Source organism: Sitodiplosis mosellana, unplaced genomic scaffold (assembly GCF_009176505.1).
Source record: "Sitodiplosis mosellana isolate CC-2019 unplaced genomic scaffold, AAFC_SMos_1.0 Smas_scaffold_5, whole genome shotgun sequence".
Classification (NCBI taxonomy): Eukaryota; Metazoa; Arthropoda; class Insecta; order Diptera; family Cecidomyiidae; genus Sitodiplosis; species Sitodiplosis mosellana.
In genome coordinates this window covers 8,434-27,062 of record NW_022595248.1, presented here as the reverse complement: position 1 = coordinate 27,062, position 18,629 = coordinate 8,434, and the positions used below count along the sequence as shown (strand labels likewise).

General features: G+C 38.2%; 1 protein-coding gene across 1 annotated transcript in view; it reads left to right on the top strand.

The window, feature by feature from the left end:
* Positions 1-18,084, top strand: part of LOC129566972 (discoidin domain-containing receptor 2-like) — a gene marked incomplete at its 3' end in the record, with an annotated part of 46,316 nt that extends 28,232 nt beyond the window's left edge. Inside the window, exons 4-13 of the mRNA XM_055443421.1 lie at positions 44-191; positions 3,921-4,100; positions 6,618-6,757; positions 9,476-9,683; positions 10,494-10,631; positions 11,569-11,783; positions 12,208-12,346; positions 13,386-13,833; positions 16,620-16,871; positions 17,992-18,084. Coding sequence (XP_055299396.1) covers positions 44-191; positions 3,921-4,100; positions 6,618-6,757; positions 9,476-9,683; positions 10,494-10,631; positions 11,569-11,783; positions 12,208-12,346; positions 13,386-13,833; positions 16,620-16,871; positions 17,992-18,084 — 1,961 coding nt within the window. The remainder of the gene's footprint in view (positions 1-43; positions 192-3,920; positions 4,101-6,617; positions 6,758-9,475; positions 9,684-10,493; positions 10,632-11,568; positions 11,784-12,207; positions 12,347-13,385; positions 13,834-16,619; positions 16,872-17,991) is intronic.
* Between the last annotated feature and the right edge of the window lie 545 nt (positions 18,085-18,629).

Genomic DNA, 18,629 nt, shown 5'->3' with positions numbered 1-18,629 from the left:
ATTGGTCATCTAATTTTATATATGTAAATTTACTTTCTTCCAGATTTTGACTGGCAACATCAACACCTACAGTGAGGTGGAGAATATCTTGCAACCGATAATAATCGCATCGAAAGTCCGCATCTATCCGTACAGTCAGTATGATCGAACGGTTTGTTTACGAGTCGAATTGGTTGGCTGCCCATGGACCGGTAAGCATTCAACATCTGAATACACATATATGCCAGGCTATTACACAAGCAAATTGCTTATTGCCATAAAATTCAAACTGACGAAAAAACTTTATTAATCAATTTGATAAAACCCAAAAAAAAGAATATTCAATTACAAATGCCCAACTTCCTAATATGGTGTTAGAAAACACACGAAATTCAAATTCTTGTTAGAAATAATGACCGCATTTCCCGTACGAAATGTTTAATTTGACTCGTACGAAATGACAAAAACCGTCATCAAAACCTAATTTACGAACCCACAATCCACACACACATACACAAGCTCAAGAATACTATCAAAAAATCATTTGTCACAGTCAGAATGTTGATTTCGTTACGCTTCATTTCATTCGACTGCGATGCGAGCGGTGCGCCCGAAAAAGAAATCTATTCCAAGTGAATCCAATTAATTAATTGCCTATTTTCACTCAGTCGGCGGCATTGGCATGTGCCGTAATCGACCACAGCCACCAGCAAATGGCAGCAACAGCAACGATGACTACGACGACGGCCGCAGTGGCAATGCCGAAAATGCAAATGAGCCTGAACAGTTTGTTGCCCTTTAAAAACCATAAGAACATAAACATGCTAATGAATATGTAAAATACGATAAATTAAAGGTAATCCGTAATCTTGTTACATGGAAAATATAAACACGATGCTTGAACTTCTTTCTCTCTCTCTCTTTCTTCATCTCTTCTTTTTCGGTTTGTCGTCATTGGACTCTGTTGCTCTTTTATTTCGAGCATCGAAAAAGACAAATGCGCGAACAACCAAGTTTACATGTCTCGCTGTCGCCATAAACGGCTCTAAATGGAAATGCGAAACAATCTCAAATCAACAAGAAATAAAACGCACAGCACTTTTTCTTTTGTGGAGCTAAAAAGATATCGTGCGATTCAGAATTAGGCGAAGAACATTTTCGCTTATTGTTTCCTTTGAATGTGCGTGTTATCGGTTTGGTTGAGACTTACAATTTGAAACTTAGTCTGGATTTCGGTTCATCAGACCAAAATTTGCATTGAGATAACGAAGGATCTTAGTATGCAATGAATGAGTTTGACTTTCACTTTACTTTTTGGCCATTGAGTTTGATAAGTTTTTCTATTTTTCACTTTTTCAAAGGCCGTATTTTATATTTCGCCCACAGATTCTATCGCTTGTTTTGCGAAAAAGAATGAAAAATACCCAAAAACATTCAAGATTCAATTTCAACGATTGTGAAAAAGAGAAAAACACTAAAAAGTTGAAACAAATCAGTAACACAAAACCCAGCAAAGCCCATTTTGGAAGACGTCTAAGCTAAAATACACTTGAAAATTGAATCAAAATTGAACTTTGCGCAACAGAACTGTGGCTCAAATGTTGATTATATTAAACAAAATGCTAGGCATAATAACAAAGGCCCATGTATTAGTTCACCCCAAGTCAATATGATGTTTTGCATCGTTGTCGGCATTCACAGAATTTGCAATATATGGCGTCTTTAGCGATATGGCATCTGTAGAAAGTGTGGTCTAGAATGAGACATGCTGTGTGATTTCATGGAATATTTGATAACACAATCAAACGCACCGTGTGGTATGCCACATGTCCAATGCCTACTCAGATCGTGTGTGCTCTTTTGTGTTCGTCTTTTCACTTGATCCAGTATATTGAATGCGGCTGCATTTAATTCAATTCCGTACACATACATATATCGGGCTGAATGGCATTTCTCTGTTTTGATTTTCTTTGGTGCAAAATAACTGCGCTTTGTGTTCGATTCCACCTAAACACACACACACACACACACACACACATTCTCTCTCAATTGCTTTGGTCGGTCGTCGTCGTTGGATTCGTGTCTTGTTGTACAGATTCGGATAATGAGATGTGAGAACCATGGTTTCACATCCATTTAGTCGTGACTTAGCGGGCGTTCGAAAACGCATGCAAGACAAGCCAAAACCGACAGCCAACTCTCACTCACACACAGACATACATATACACAAGCTTGATGTCTTGGACACCGAAGCGAATTGTCTTTTATTTTTTTATTATAACATTTCATTATTTGATCGCATGCTGTGCGACCAAACAACAGGATCATTCAATAAACAAAATGTTTTGGCCTGTGAACATCGACTTGCATCTCGTTGTTCTTTGTTGGCCTTTTATTGTTGTTACAGTCACTGAATTGATTCGGTTTGTGTGTGTGTGTGAGTGTGTTTTGACATTTTGTGTGCTGGCTGTTGTGTTGCTTTCATTGATTCGCTTGCCTTTGGCGTATGTGCTGGGGATTTTGCACTTGCGTTTATCCGCAACGCTCATTCAATTTAGATTGTGTCTCATGTCACCATGCCACTTCTTGTTTTGTTGTTGGTGTCCAACATCGAATATAACAAGGCGAATGAATTTAATGGGATTTTCGTTGTCTTGCCGCTCTTAATTGAAAAATTCGAACCGAACGAGAAAAAAAAATGGAACGTTATTATTTTTGTAAACGGTTTCGTTTCGTTTCTTTTCGCCTCTTTAATTTGGTGAAACATGTAACGAATTATTTTAACCGAATTGAATACGTCTTTTGCTTTGTTAAATGGACGGAATCACGCATTTAAGCGAGAGAGAGAGAGAGAGAGAGAGAGAGAGAGAAAGAAGAGGAAAAAAATCCGATTGCGATTGAATCATGATCACGCATTTTTCTCCACCTCTTGTCACAGTCAGATGCCATTAAGGCACTCGCTCAACTTGGTTTTTGTTATCGTACGATTTCCACGGTTTTGTGATTTGTATCGATTAAGGAATCGTGTAGTATATATAGCACTCATTAAGCGCATTGACAACATAATTAGTCACACGCAGATGCTCGACCGACTCAAGAAACAAAGTTGCTCAGATCAACGGCTCCTTTTTCTTCAAAATCACTTTTCAACTGTTTCTTTTTCTTTATGTTTTGAAATGGTTTTGTTCTCGTTTTTTTTTTCTCGGTTGTTGTGTCTCTTTTTTCGGTTGCTCAAAACCACACATCGCTTCCGCATACTGTGAGTGAGTGTTTGTTGACGAAAGGAACATGCAACAAAGTATAAACAAGTTATTAAACCGTTACAAATCTTATGTTGAGCGTAAACAAATCTCATCGTGTATGCAACATTTTTTTTTCGCTTGTATGTTGACTGCGATTCGGAGTCATTTTTTTAAAATGCCAAACTTTTGCTCCATCAACCACATGGCATTGACATGCACCAAACACACACGCTCAATGTTTATTTAATGGTTTCGTGTCTTTTCTTCCTCGATCTCTCTTGAATCTAAATATTGTTTATTTGTTTAAGGGTTTTTTTCCCTACCATACAAACGGGAAGCATTTACTTTGATGATCACTTCCATTTCTCTTATAGAGATTTCTCCATTAGAAAAAAAAAACCCAATATTAAACAAATGTATTCCCGATCGAGATGCTTCATTGAACACTTGTTTAGTCTATGTTAACGGAGCAATATGTTATTTGGAATTGAAAAAAAAAAACTTCCAACTTGGAATAAATCGAAAAAAGGCGATTCAATGGCGAAAAAGTCATCAATTTGTAAAGAAAAGGCAGCAATTTGACGTAGGCAACAATTTAAATTGCATAAATAAATTGACATGAAATATCATTCGAAAAAAGTAGCCTAAGTAATTTCATTGATTGGATTTTATCTTCATTTTTCGTTTATTTCTTTTCAGATGGTTTACTTTCGTACAGCATCCCAAAAGGTGTTCAGCGTGGACTGGAAATCGATTTATCGGATCAAACATATGACGGTCATGATGAAAACGACCGATTAGTTAGTGGCTTGGGTCAATTAGTGGATGGACAACGAGGAACCGATAATTTCCGCACCGACATTCATGGATATGGAAAAGGTAATGCATGAAAATGAAAAACTTTAAAGAGAAACGGAGTTTTTGAATTATATTCAACATTCGACGGAGAGAAAAAAAAACGAAATAAACTATTCCCATGTGTCTGAAGTTAGCAGACGATTTCAGTCGCCGTCCAATAAGTTTATGCCATATTTTTTTTTTTTTTTGGATAAATTAAAGAAAATATTATGTTCGGGAATACACAGACGTTGTAAAGATGCCAAACGAAAAATAAAGCTAGAACTGAAGCGAAAAATGCGAACATCATATCGAATATTCGGGATATGCTTGACCGAACCAAACTGAGAGAGAGAGAGCGAGCGAAAAAAGTTCGCACACAGAGAGTATGAGATGAATTTATGTGAATTACCAAAACGCACCGAAACGAAAAAAGGGAAAAAAACCTCTTTCGATGATGTTTGGCGCAAGATGAAGTTTTGCAAATAAAAATAAGTTACTGGTCACTGTTTATAGTTTGGCGAAAAACTTTGCTATCGTATCGCTTGATTTCGTCACGCTTTTCAACATGCAACACACACACACACACACAAGTTTATCGATCAATGTTGCTATCAATTTGTTTCTCGTCCGGTCACATCATTAATTATTTCATATCTTCAACTCCTTTGCAAATAAAGTCAATTTTTTTCTCTGTTCATTCGTTTGCTTTATATTTGAAAATTGGTGGCATGGTTTTTATTTGTCGATCGGGCAATCGGGTTACAAAAAGAAAATTTTCATTGCCGAGATAGAGACAGAGAGATAAAGGAAACCGGAACTACACCCATAAAATGGCAGACAAACGTGCACAGCGTTTTTGGAATTCTTCCATTAGCATTATTAAATTTGAAGGGCAGACTCATTTTTTTTCTTCTTCAGTCCAGCGACGAGTGCAACGGATCAAATAGTGTTGTATGGTATTTTTGAAATTCGGGTGCATGCGAGATTTATGGCGCTTGGAAGCGCTCCAATAGATTGGCAATGAAATTATATTCATCAGTCTCTCTCAGTTGATGCGGTCATTTGCTTTGACCTCTCATTCGGCTTTATGCGCGCTTCACTGTGACTCCACAAGCACGTCATTTATTTGACGTTGCTGGCCATTGCCATGGCGTGCACATCGAAATTCGAATGTGAAAAATCGTGCACTCTCAATCGAACGAATTTCAAGCATTTTTCTTTCACTCACCGACAAAATCATTTACTCTGACACACAATACCTCTATTGAAGACGAAGACTACGACGACGTCAGCGGCGAGCTTCACGTAAGTGAATCCATGTCAAGTGTCCGAGAGCATGAACATAAAAGAATGAAAGAGCGCAAAAAGCGATAGAGAAGAATAGGAAAACATGGCTCCCATAAAATTGCTACTACACATTCGAATGTAGTGGTGGTGGTGGTGGTGGTGGTGGTGGTGGACACGACGTGCATCACCGTCGTCGTCATCATCATCAAATCGATAAGAGAAACTGCGAGAACATGGCAGACAAAACGGTAGTTCAAGTGTGCGCCAAGGCGAGCACATATCCTCAAACAATCCGAATGGCAGCACAAGCAATGTAATAAAATGAAATTGAATTCATATTGCGATTAGTGAGATCGGTGTGTGTATGTGGCGCAATTCGACCCATTCGAATGCACGACATTCCTGTTGTATTTGCCGATTAATGTGCTTGCCCTCACTCAAGCTCATTGCCTCACTCTCTCTCTCTTCCCCTTCACGTCCGAGAAAGTGGATACCGATCCATTTGTTGCCAACATAAACGTGTACAAGAGGATTTTATTAATGTGCGTTACTTGTACACGAATAATAAAATAGAGCCGTAAATTTTGTTTCGATCTAATCACTCACTTAAGTGATGCTATCGTATGTTCGGCTCACAAGGGAGAGCAGAGAGCACATTGTGTGCGTGTGCGAACGCCAATCGTCCATTTACATGAACAATGGACCAAGACGATAAACACTTGATGTTCATTAATTCATCAATTTTCGCTACTGATACATGAAGGCGAGAAAAAAAGCAACGCCAAAACATTCTCCGTCGATCGGACGGGGTTTTTGTCCATAGATAATGTCCGTTTTGTTGCAATATGTGTGCTCAGTGCTCACATGAAAGCAAACATTTGGTATTCATCTCAAAATGATAAGATTGCAAACGTCTCTCGGATCCGATTAAGCGAAAACGTGAATCCTTCTCATGCGAGTAAATTAGACGGAAATCATGTGCTCTCTTTTTTCGCAGTCGACCAGTTTTAATTGTGATTTACTACGTTAAACAGTCGAGAATTATGGCTGTTCAATATGCTTCTCGTGCTTGACGTGTCGAGACGCGTGTCGGAGAGGATTTTAACTTTAATTTACGATTCCATTTGGACCGATTTAATTGACTTTAACGAAATAATGACGATGATTGTTATTGCCTCTTAATTGAATTCACTTTGAAATTTATTTATTTGCTATTTTCTAATTGCTTGCAAACATACACATTCTCACTTTTCTCATCCCACAAAATAGGTTACGAATGGGTTGGCTGGCGAAACGATTCACTGGGCATGGCCGGTAAACCTGTTGAAATGACATTCGAATTTGACTCGGTGCGAAATTTCAGCTCCATTGTACTGCACACCAATAACATGTTCTCGAAGGATGTAGCGGTAAGTAGACCAAATGCTTTTTATTATTGCATTAGATTAAGTCTGAGAGCGCTTCGTGCTCGATTTGATAGAGAGAAATGGACGTTGCCTACCGGCAGCCAAGTAATGATACGCAACGGAATAACGATGTGGGAACAACGGGGAAAAGATGATTAAATAGCATTTATAATTATATTTGGCGTGCATGTTGAGGTGGGCTGCGATTGATGGTTTTCTAATTGTTTTACGAGAGATTCGTATGCTTCGCATTTTTATCACACACAACTCTCTTTCAACTCTCGCAAAATTTGCTATTGCATCAGGAACAAGAAACTTTTCTTTACCTGTGTGTGTTTTCGTTCAACGTAAAATACTTTGTGTTGCCATTTTCTGTTTTAGGAAATTTTAATTTTACTTTATGTACACACAAAAGTGGTTCGACTTTTTATTTTGCTACGTCTTCCGGGCAATATTTCAATTACGCATAAATAATTGCTTTATTCTTCCACTGCGGAGCATCATTGTTGCTCAACATTGTAAAGGCGACCGAAAAAACGAAAGAAAACACATACATCTTTCGAAGCGACCAGATGAAATGATGGAACAAAGGCACAAAGCTACTGTATGAACGAACGAAAAAAAAAACTGGTGGTGCAAGAAGAAGAAGTTATGAATAAATCCATAAAAAGAATGAACACGAAAGAGAATACATTAAGTAAACAAAATACCTTGGCATTGTCAAACAGAACGATGAAGAGGGGAAAAAAATGTCCGAGAACCAGAGCGAAGGAGAGTGAGAGTGGAGAGAGATTACTTGGAGCTCTCTGTCGTCTTCATAAGAAAGTGGGTCTGCAAGTTACAGTCAACTAAAACAACAAAGGAACAACATGAAATTCGTATGATAAAATTCAAATTACATATTTTCAAGCGCGCACAACTCAAGAATGACTTTTTTTTAGCTAAGAAATAGCTTCTTCTATCAAAACGACACACACACATACACAGCGGAAGAGACACAGAGGAAGCAAAAAGCAAATCGAAATGTTTTCAAGATCTAGAGAGAGAGAGAGAGAGAGAGAGAGAGAGACCGACAGAGAGTAGGAAAAGTTTCAGCGAACTTAAAAAAAAATGTTGAAGCTGTTTTGTTAACGAGATAACCGAAGTGGAAAAACAAAGACCAAACCATGACATGCGATTATACCAATCAACAAATCTAGAGAAAGAAAGCAAAAAACAAAAAAATTGAAGAAGTCAACAAATCGCATATGAAAATGTATGACAAAATTCTTATAATTTGAAAGAAGAAGAAAAAAAAACTGGGAAATGGCAGGAGTTTCAATGAGTCGATTCGGGATGTCGATTCGATGGAAGTTGGCAAACTATGGAAATGGCAAAGGAAAACTCCGTAGAGGGAGAAAAAAAAACCGAAACGGTTAGCAATGGGTGAATGATAAACGACCTACATTTTACACAGAAACAGCGCTTGCCGAAGCAACTTTCCATAGTTTGGCAGTTTCAACTGAAATGGAAAAAAACATATTTGGTTTGGTGAAAACGCATATTTACTTGGTTTCGTGAGTGTGTGTGTTTTCCTTTTTCTTCTCTTTCTTGCTTTGCTCATTTTCTCCGGGAATATGGGAAAATGTTGACTCTGTTAATAAAAGTTGAATTTTACATAGCGTTGCCTTTCTTTGACATTTCCTCGTTGTTACTTTTAAATTTTCGTTCGGTTCTTCTACTTCTTTCTCTCTCTCTCTCTCTTACGCTCGCTCAAAACCAAATCTACGAAACCAATTTTAACAAGCGCATTCGTTGGAATTTCAAAACTTTTCGCTCAGCTCACATATCCTTTTGTCAACGGGTTGGCAAAATGTGTATTTCGCTATATTACCAGATCGTGAAAAAAAACACACACACACATAGCATGGTATTCAAATTCAAACGCTCTTTGTCGAAGTGCCATGACATTTCATTTTGCCATTTACTCGATTGCATTGATTTGCGACAATTGATTTTTGAGATAGTTCCAGTTGCTCTCATTTCTTTTTGTTCCTCTTGCTCTTTCATTCTTTCGTTCGGGAAAAGTTGTACACATCATTAAAATATCGAGTGAATTGAATTTCGAACCAGAGATAACTTTACTAACGATTACAAAATCACGTGCGATCGATATGAACATAAAAAATGATGTAAGTGGTCGATGTAAATGGAGTGTTTGTGTGATAACAACAGTGAATCGAAATTATGAGAAATGTCTTAAATATCTGTGTAAATCATCGTATGTGTGACATGAAAAGCCATCTCGCCGGTCTATATACATATGTGTGTATCGCTAGTCAATGACTGTAATTAAGTGAAAATGATGTAGAGAATGATGCCAATTTGAGTGTATATTTGACAGCCAACACTTGAAATCGATGCATTATCGATACTTGAGTGTGCTTGTAATTTTATTGAATTGCATCTTCAGATAGCTAATATATGACATCTTCGTGCGTCGGCCCCATTCTCGAATTCCACCATACACACACTCACACATCCACATTCGTTCGTTTGCTCGCGTGCGCGTTGCTATGGCTTTTGCGTTTTATTTGCCATCGAATTGAAACGGTCAGTTGAACCGTAAATGTGCTTATTGAATGCGTTTTTGTCATTCCATTTCAATATAAAATGGGCGTTTCGTCCAGTTTTTTCTTCTCCCGCTCAATACTCATTGATTTCGTTTCATTTTACACACAGGTATTCACACATGCAAAGGTGTTCTTCAGCATCGGTGGACAGCATTTCAACGGTGAACCCGTACATTTTTCATACATGCCAGACACAGTAATGGAAAATGCACGTGACGTTACCATTAAATTACATCATCGCATTGGGAAATACGTACAAGTGCACTTGTACTTTGCGCTGCGTTGGATTATGCTAAGTGAAGTGACCTTTGTTACGGGTAAGCCACTCGACAGAAACAAAAAAAATACACACACACACAAGCTCACGGTTTATATCCATACAGTCGGCCGAGCAGCACCAATGTGACCGATCAAGCGGCTACGATACAAAAATATCGAAAAAACCGAGACGCCGATGGCATTTTCCGTTGCAAATAATATAACCACGACCGGCGAAAAAATTCCATACCCAACAAAAGCCATTTTCATTCTCAATAAAAATTGCTTTTAAAAACCGCCCGGCAGAAGAACTGGGCAAAAACAAACAAAATAATAATCTAAAAACAAGGGAAAATGCTGTCGAGCTTTTCAGTACTCGCAACAAATGTCGGTGTATTCATTTCATTTGAACAAACCAAAAAAAAAAACAACAACAACAACACCCACCATAATAAGCTGTGGCACAAGCGAGAGCAATACCAATCAAGCAATTTCATTTAGCAACTCCTTTGTTATTGTTCTTGCGATTTTTTTTTGTTCATTTATTAAACGCAAATTCCGAAACAATACGAATGAACGAAAGGGAAAAAAGACGCGGACAAAAAAACAACATGTATTCCATTCTTTTGTAGCCGAGGACAGAAGGCGAAAAAAGCTCTTGCGAAAATTGCACTCGGCATCGCTCTCGCGCTCGACGCTTCTTTTTGTGTTGGACGCAAAATATTTCATATGTTTGATTATGATTATATTTTTGGTTGTTGTCGTGTATCGTGTGCCGGTATCGGCTTGGAATATTGGTGCAGGCTATATTTGTTTGCTATTTTTCATGTGTTTTTTCTCTCCGTTTTTTGTTTCGTTTGTCATTTTAGCACCAGTCGTTGGTAATTTCAGTGAGGAGGAGGCAAACGGTAACACTGTGCCGCAGGATACATTAGAATACCCCCTGCAACGTGACGAAGTTCATACACAGAACACCAAAGGAGATCGCAATCACCAAATACCGCCGGGTATGTATATGTTTGGCTCAAGGCGCACACTGGCTCTCTCTTTCTCTTTTTCGTTGGTTCTGTGTGCGATCCAACATTCGATCATTTTTCTTGTGTTCTTTCACTCTGAGGTTGACGTCGCAAAACTCGACATTTTTATCGTTTGTACAAATCTTGTCGCGGTCGGTGTCACCGTGATGTGAGGGAATTTTTCTTCTACTCCATATCGTCTTCACTCCATTCCGAATGGTCTATGCTTTCGCCTATTTTTCCATTCGCTGTGTGTGTGCGTGGCACGCCGCACATATTTATTGTGACTTTTATTATAAATTGATTTCATAGCCGCAAATTGTTTTGTTCGACATCGGATTTCATCGATTCATTTTTAATATTTCACGTCACAATCGCTTTGTGATTCGATGTGTTCTTTTTTTTGGTTCTCCCTCTTCCATTTGTTCCAGCTTCATTCCATTCACCATTGCAGTCACACAGTTGAGTTTTTTTTTTCTCTGACTGTATACCGAACAAAAGACGCTTCTTTTATGATTTCATATAAATCAAAGTTGGAAAAACTCACAACAGGTTGTCGATTGTGTTTCGGCAAATGCCAAAGAAATGCAGTATGAGTTTGCTGATTTTAGATTCAATAAATCACGTTTTTGTCAAACGCGTTGTACCGGCACTATCGGCAGGAGGACAGAAAAAAAACATACCCATTTACAAGACTCGATACACACTCGAGTGCGCGCACTTCAGAATGAAAAATGTCATTATATGGAAAACAGCACGGAATCGAATTCGTAATAAAAATCAGAATGTTTTGTTTTTATCATGTCGAAGAGGTTTTTTTTTGTCGTTGTTTTTGTTGTTGCTGAATGAGCAGCATATGAGAAATGTCTCTCTCGAGAGACCTAATTTAAAACTACTAAACTGATATCGTTCCATTGCAAAATTGTAGTGCATCAGAAACCAGTTGATCGAGATCAAGATTCACATTATGTTGGTGTCATCATTGCTCTACTTACAACGATAATACTGCTATTGGTGGCCGCCATCATGTTTATCGTATCACGAAACAAACGCTCACCACGCTCCGACGTCCTCAATTCGCTGCAACACAATTTCAACCAAGATACACTGGGATTGGGCATCGATAAGCGTCATCATATGAAGGTAATTTTTCCAATCATAATGCAAAATCCATTAAATTTTAACCCAAAATGCTATTCAGTTTTCGATTTTCGCGCCAAATCACGTTAATTACACGTGATTTCAAGCGAAATTTTCCATCATTGTGGAAATCAGTTTATCAATTTTAATATGCCATTATTTCATCGCTCATAAAATTTCAATTAAATGATATTTCCATGAATGTGCTCTATTGAGCACACACAACCACACTCTCTCTCCGCCATTCGGTTGATTGTTTATGCTGGTTTTATAGAGCATGAATCCCGTGTGCAAACACACGAAAATTTCACCATTCACCATTTAATACCCAAAAATGATCTTGAATGGCAAAATTTAACACGGAAAATTGAAAATTCACATTCTCCCTCTCTCTCTCTCTTTCTCTCTTAATGTGACTATTGTTTAGGTGACAATGGACGATAATGAATCGATCGATAAAAGTAGTTTGTATCATGAACCGTTCAATGTGAACATGTACACCAGTGCTGCTAGCGGATGTTCGCTTAACGATTTGCAACGCAACCACGTTACACCCGACTACACAGGTAAATTTAACGTAACAGAGAAACCATTTATAAATTACAATACACACACAGACAGACACACACGCACGCAGCCAGCACTTAGCATATTTCCCCTTTTTCATTATCATTTGGCAACCGCCAATAATTTAAATTGATCCCGGCGTCCAAAACATAAATAAAGCTAACTGCCGTGTTCCGAAAAATAAAAAAACGAGCCGAAGAGTGCGCGCGCTCTCGGAGTCGGCAAAACGGGATGGATTTAATGGAGAGATCGATGCATAGTCAATGTGTTGAATATAATCCTAATTAAATTTACTACTGTCACCTGTTACTTTGACGCCGGTTCGGGTTACAGACGGAAAATAAATTCAGTCTCTCGTTTCTTAATGGCACCGAATAGAGTAACCGAGACAAGGAACAAAAAATAGTTCAAAATGTATAAACTCCCACGTCGGAGACATTATGCAAATAAGCACATTAGTCTTTGGAATGATAGCCAGAAAAAAAGTTGCGAGAGCAAAGAAACGAACATTTTCTCATCTAAATGCCTCGTCTCCAGACGAAAAAAGAAAAACAATTGTACAGTGCGACTCGTTTGCATTTTTTTGTTTTGTCTTAACGAAAATATTTTTATTTGCCCATTTTTATTTTCGAGCTTTATTTGTCTTGTGGCAAAAGTGCAAGACAACGAACGGCACAATATGTATTTTTTATTATAATATACTTAGCCGTTTCGTTTGTTTTGCGAATGAAAAAAATGGATTTGATATTTTTCATTTGAGCGCATATGCTCCAGCTACTTTCGTTACGGTTCACTCCATTACGAATATCTTTTATTATGTCTCTCCACTTTCGAATGCACTCACTCTCTATTAATATTTTCGACGGATTTTTTTTCCTTCATCCCTTTCTCTCTCATGCTCCATTCCACCCGCCATACCATTCGTGTTCGCCTCTACTCCCTGATGCTGTGTCTATGCTAGTTATTTCTGTCTTTTTTCGGTTTCATTCTTCCACATTTTTGGATGTTGTGTATTTATTTAATGTTCTGAATTTGCAGACGTTCCTGATATTGTTTGCCAAGAGTATGCCGTGCCACATATGCAGGATTTAATACCAAAAATACCAGGTGGTTATGTGAGCGTTCGTAACACGCCGCCATCTTTGAATAATATGGTATTTCCAAAGCCACCGCCAGTACCGCCACCGCCCGAAAAATACTATGCAACAACAGCCATTTGTAAAACATCGGCCGCATCGACGATGGGACCAAACGGTGGTATCGCAAACAATAACATTCATACGACCAACACGATGCCACTATCAGCAACAGCACAACCGACGGCTACAACAAATCTGCTCAGCTCATACAATGATACCGATGCAACATCGACCGACGATGATTTACAGCAATTGAACGAATTTCCCAGACATTCATTGGTTATTGTCGAGAAGCTTGGCAGCGGTGCGTTTGGCGAATTGCATTTATGCGAAACAAAAGGATTAAGGTAAGGCTAAAATTGCGATATATACACCGTATACAAACACGTTTGCATAGTGGGTAATATAAAATTCCGAATAAACATTGGGATATGCATACGAGGGTACAATTTTTATTTCTCTCGTCATATGTGTGTAATCCTCTATCGCTTTGCTATAAACGAGTAATTTCATTGATAAATAATTCCCGAGAATTCCAACACACGTCACATAAACACAGACACACACACACACTCGCCGCCTGTTTAAATAATAATAATTTAGTAGCGCGCATTATGTGTCACTTTATTGCTATCTACGATATTCGATCGCATCGTGCTTGGCGCAATTGATACGTGCTACAGCGTACGTTTAAGAATAAATCTAAATGAGCGTTTAAGTGGTAAGCACGCCAGAGTCTTCGAAACGAAAGTGAGAGAAACAAGAACAAACAAAAAATGAGAATAACACTAAACATTTAATGGGCTTTCGTTTGCCCTGTAATTTATACGCAGTTTGTCAGTACATGAATCCATTAGAATATGCGCCCTCCCCGATATCGAGCCAGCTTCAAACTTTCGTGCACGTATACGTGATAAAATCGGGGCAACACGAAACTTTGCCGCTTCTATCTCATTTCGTCGGAAAACGAACGACATACGTTTCGGCTAAGCGCAAGTACCGTTGGTGTTTTTTTCGCTTTTCGTTACCTGAAAAAATGTTAATTTATTAAAATAAGGCAATTCACTAAAACATCTTTATGCTCGTTGAACAGTTTAAGTGTTTTTCACGGAAATGCACATATATACTATTTCAGCTCACTTAAATTGCCGTTTTCCTTATTTCCCTCATCTCTCTCCCGCGTCGCCGTCACCGGAGACTTCCTGGTGCATTTTCATGGGATCTTATGTCATTTTTATGAAATTTAAAGTCAAACGAATTTGATACTCTGCCACTATTTCGTTCGAAAATACTGCATCATCATCTATTTTATGTAGCAAATCAAGCTGATGCAACTGTATTAAGTAAAATTGCCAAAATAGAACGTCATAAAATTCCCAGTGAAATTCAATTCATGTGAAATTGTTGTCAACGTTGCCATCTTCTCAATTTCTTCGTGTAATTTCTGGATCATTTTTCATTTGGAAAATTTACTCAAAATTCCACTTTGTTTAGCTTTTGAATACGTAAATTTTCGTTCGAATCGTTATTCATCAAACTAAATGGGGAAACGAGAACCTCTTTTCAGCTAACAATGTACAAAAGTCAAGTCGATTTCCAAGAAGATACCATGCAAATGCATAGAAACGGTATTGCAAAGTTTCTCTCTCAAGTATTTTATTTAAATCATGTGATGTCTTCGGAAAAATGGAAGTTTTTGCTAATGAAGCTGAAGGGTTTTTCCTTTCAGAAGAAGCCAAACGTAACACACTAGACGCGTTTCGTCTTTTGACATTTCGCAAAAGGTACTTAGAATCGGTCGTTCGAAGAAAACGGAGTATGGCCAAAGGATGTTATCTCTCGGTATAAATGCGAAACAACACAGTTGTCCTTTGTTTGCTCATCGTCTGTGACCTGTACTCGATCGAATAGTGTGTGCTTGTGTGCAGATGCAATATAAAATAAACCTTAAAATAGCATCGTATATTTTTGAATTATCCTAAGCCATTGTCACCCATTATATGGGCAATGGTGTTCAGGCATTTTCTCTCTCTCTCTCTTTCGTCTCTCACTGATACGCTATACGCTTCACTCGATAAAAGTGGCAACGATAATTGTCGCATAAACTCATAACGAAGCAAACATTTTATCGTCGAACTGCTCGACAGACACACTCTCTCTCCCTCTCTCTGTGTATCGATGCAGTTAATTTTCATTCGACATTTTCGATTGTCGCATTGAGTACTCAAACTTTATAAGGATTTCGTGAGCAAGTAGCAGCAGCAGCAGCAGTCATTCGCATCGAAAATGGATATTGCCCGGCATTAATTTCAATTACAAACTTTCTCATTCACACTCGCACTCGCACACACTTTGCTCGACACAATGAAGCAATTGGTGGCAAGTGTAGCGAAACGGTTATGTGCAAATCAAACGATAGTTCGGTGCACACTTCATTGAAATTTATTTGCAAATCGTTCAGTATCTCTTGTGTTGTTTGCCCGCTTTTTGGACAACTGAAAGAGAGAGGGAGAGAGAGTGGGAGCGAGAGGGAAAAAACCTGAATGCATGCAGCTTGAAATGGAATAAAAATAGAATGGTTATTGTGAGGTGCAGAGGAAAAGGACGCCTTTATAATTTAACGTTGAATTAAAATTGAGTCTATTTCGTTAACCAGAAGAACCCAACCATTTTCCATTCATTTTTTTTCTCGCGCGCGCTCCATTCTTTGTGTCCTTTTATTTGCATATTAAAATCCGTATCGCTTTCATTCGACCGCGTTACTATTTGGATTCGCGCGTTCGTTCGGCTTGTGGTGCGGGCGAAACAAAAGCGAGCGCATTTTCATTCTTTCATTTCCGGCTGCACTTTAATATTGTAATTTTGATTATTGCCGTATGTCGCGCGTTTTTTGTTCGCTCTGTTCTTTTCTCTCCGGCGTACAAGTAGCGACCGCAATTTGTACCCATTTTGTATATGTGTGAGTGTATGTGACTGTCTGTCGTGTGAAATAAAGAAAAAAACAACGAGACTCTTTTATTTTCCAATTTATCGTAATTTTCATTTGTGCAATTGTACTTTCTCGTTTTCTCTTTGTCGCTGCCATTGCCACCCCGTGCTCTGTCACTCTGTCCTGCTGGTGTGGAACGTGCAGCTATAATCTGGTAGCGGTTGCAACATTACGGCCCGGCGTTTCGGAGAATACGAAAAAAGAATTTCGTGCCAAAGCAAAACACCTGGGTCGCTTAAAGGATGTGAATGTGGCTCCATTATTAGGCGCCTGTTTACGCGATGAACCAATTTGTATTGTGCTCGATTATAGCGATTGCCAAGGGGATTTAAATCAATTTCTACAAGAGCATGTCGCTGAAACGGGACCGGTTGGCGTTCAGAACAAATCACTGAGGTATGTATCCAATGATCCTTCGTATATTTTTTTCTTTCCCATTTTCAGGCTTATTTTTGGCTCTCGATACGAGGCTAGTTAGTGCGTTTCATGTGTATATCTCTTTTGTGTTATGCAATTGTAGAACGTTAAGTAATCATGGAAAATTAGATCACATTTCGATTCGGTCTACGGCCATTGGATCACATCGTAATCCTTTCTAATCACTATCAACGCTTTAATTCACTCCCAAACCAGCCCATGAACACATTTCCTCGTACAAATAAACAAATGAAAAAACATAAAAACACACCAAAGCACAAAGAATAAAGTAACCGAGTTCGTTCCGATTTGTGTGTCACATTCAATCGCAATTTCAATTTTGCCCCGGAATCAAAAGAAAATACATACACAGAAAAACGAAATTATTTTTTAATTCGAATTCAGATCCTTTGTTTCGTGATTTATATTTCATTTCAATATAAAACTCTTTTGAACGTCATCAATTTTGCCCAATGTGAACCCATTCCGTTCGTTTCTCTTTTTGAACTCAATCAAAAAATGAACATGCGCAAAAGCAAACGATTCATGTTCAGCAAGCATGGAACACGGTTTTTCTGATTTCGAACGCTATTTCATAAACAATAATAAATTGGAGTTGTTGTTTTTTTTCGTTTGTGTGCTTATGTTGTCCGGACTTTCCGTTCCTTCTGATAACGAATTCATGCGTTTGCTACATCGTTTATTTATGCGCTTCATTTTACCGATCGTTCAGCTTGGAACTGTCGGCCAACGAACAATTTTCCGACCAGAACAAACGGCAAAAACTCAACACAGTGAACAAAATGAGACAGTCCAAAAAGAAAAATTATGAAAATTGCTTACGGAACGAATGCAAACAAAAAAGCTTCACATCGAAATTGGATATGTGTCCTTTTATACAGCGTAACCGAATCGAACACACACAAAGACTACACAGAAACAAACAATATTTTAATATTTATAAACTATGTATTTTTCATTTTAAATTTTTTTTCTCTCTTTCTCTTCCTTCGTCCCGCCGCCGTCGTCGTCATGACTCAACGCTTTTCCCGGTGGCTGCACAAAAACAACAACAACATCACAACACACACTCAAACAGTTATGGCTGTTTAATGTACATTGCTACACAAATAGCTTCGGGTATGAAATATTTGGAACAAATGAACTTTGTACACAGGGATTTAGCAACAAGGTAAGAGAAGCAACAGAAAAAAAATGAATAGAAAAATGTTTCCATTTTTTTTCTCGTCGTAGGTCGATATTTTTTTCTCTCTCTTCATTTTTCATTCTGTATGGAATACGATTTTTTTTCCATATATTTATTCTCTTTTATTTCGTTCAATCTTTTGTTGATTGTTTTCGTATTATGCACCACGCATAATACCTGCCTGCAGATGGAACACTCACACATAACACAAAGAAGGGATGGAAATACAGTAAACATTTTCTTCTTTACCATTCGTTCGATCGAACAGGAGCAACAGGAAAAAGATTCTTAAGTTTAAGCATGAAAAATCTTTCAATTCACCTCGCGCTTTCGATTCATTGTTCGGAAATAACAGATAGATGTGCAGCAACACAAACAGTGCTCATTTTTCCCATTCATCGATTTTGCATTACACACGGTGATACGACGGGAAAAAAGCACACTTTGTAAACGAAAATATTCGAATCACATATTGTTCGGCGAAGAGAGAGAGAGAGAGAGAGAGAGAGAGAGAGAGAGAGAGAGAGAGA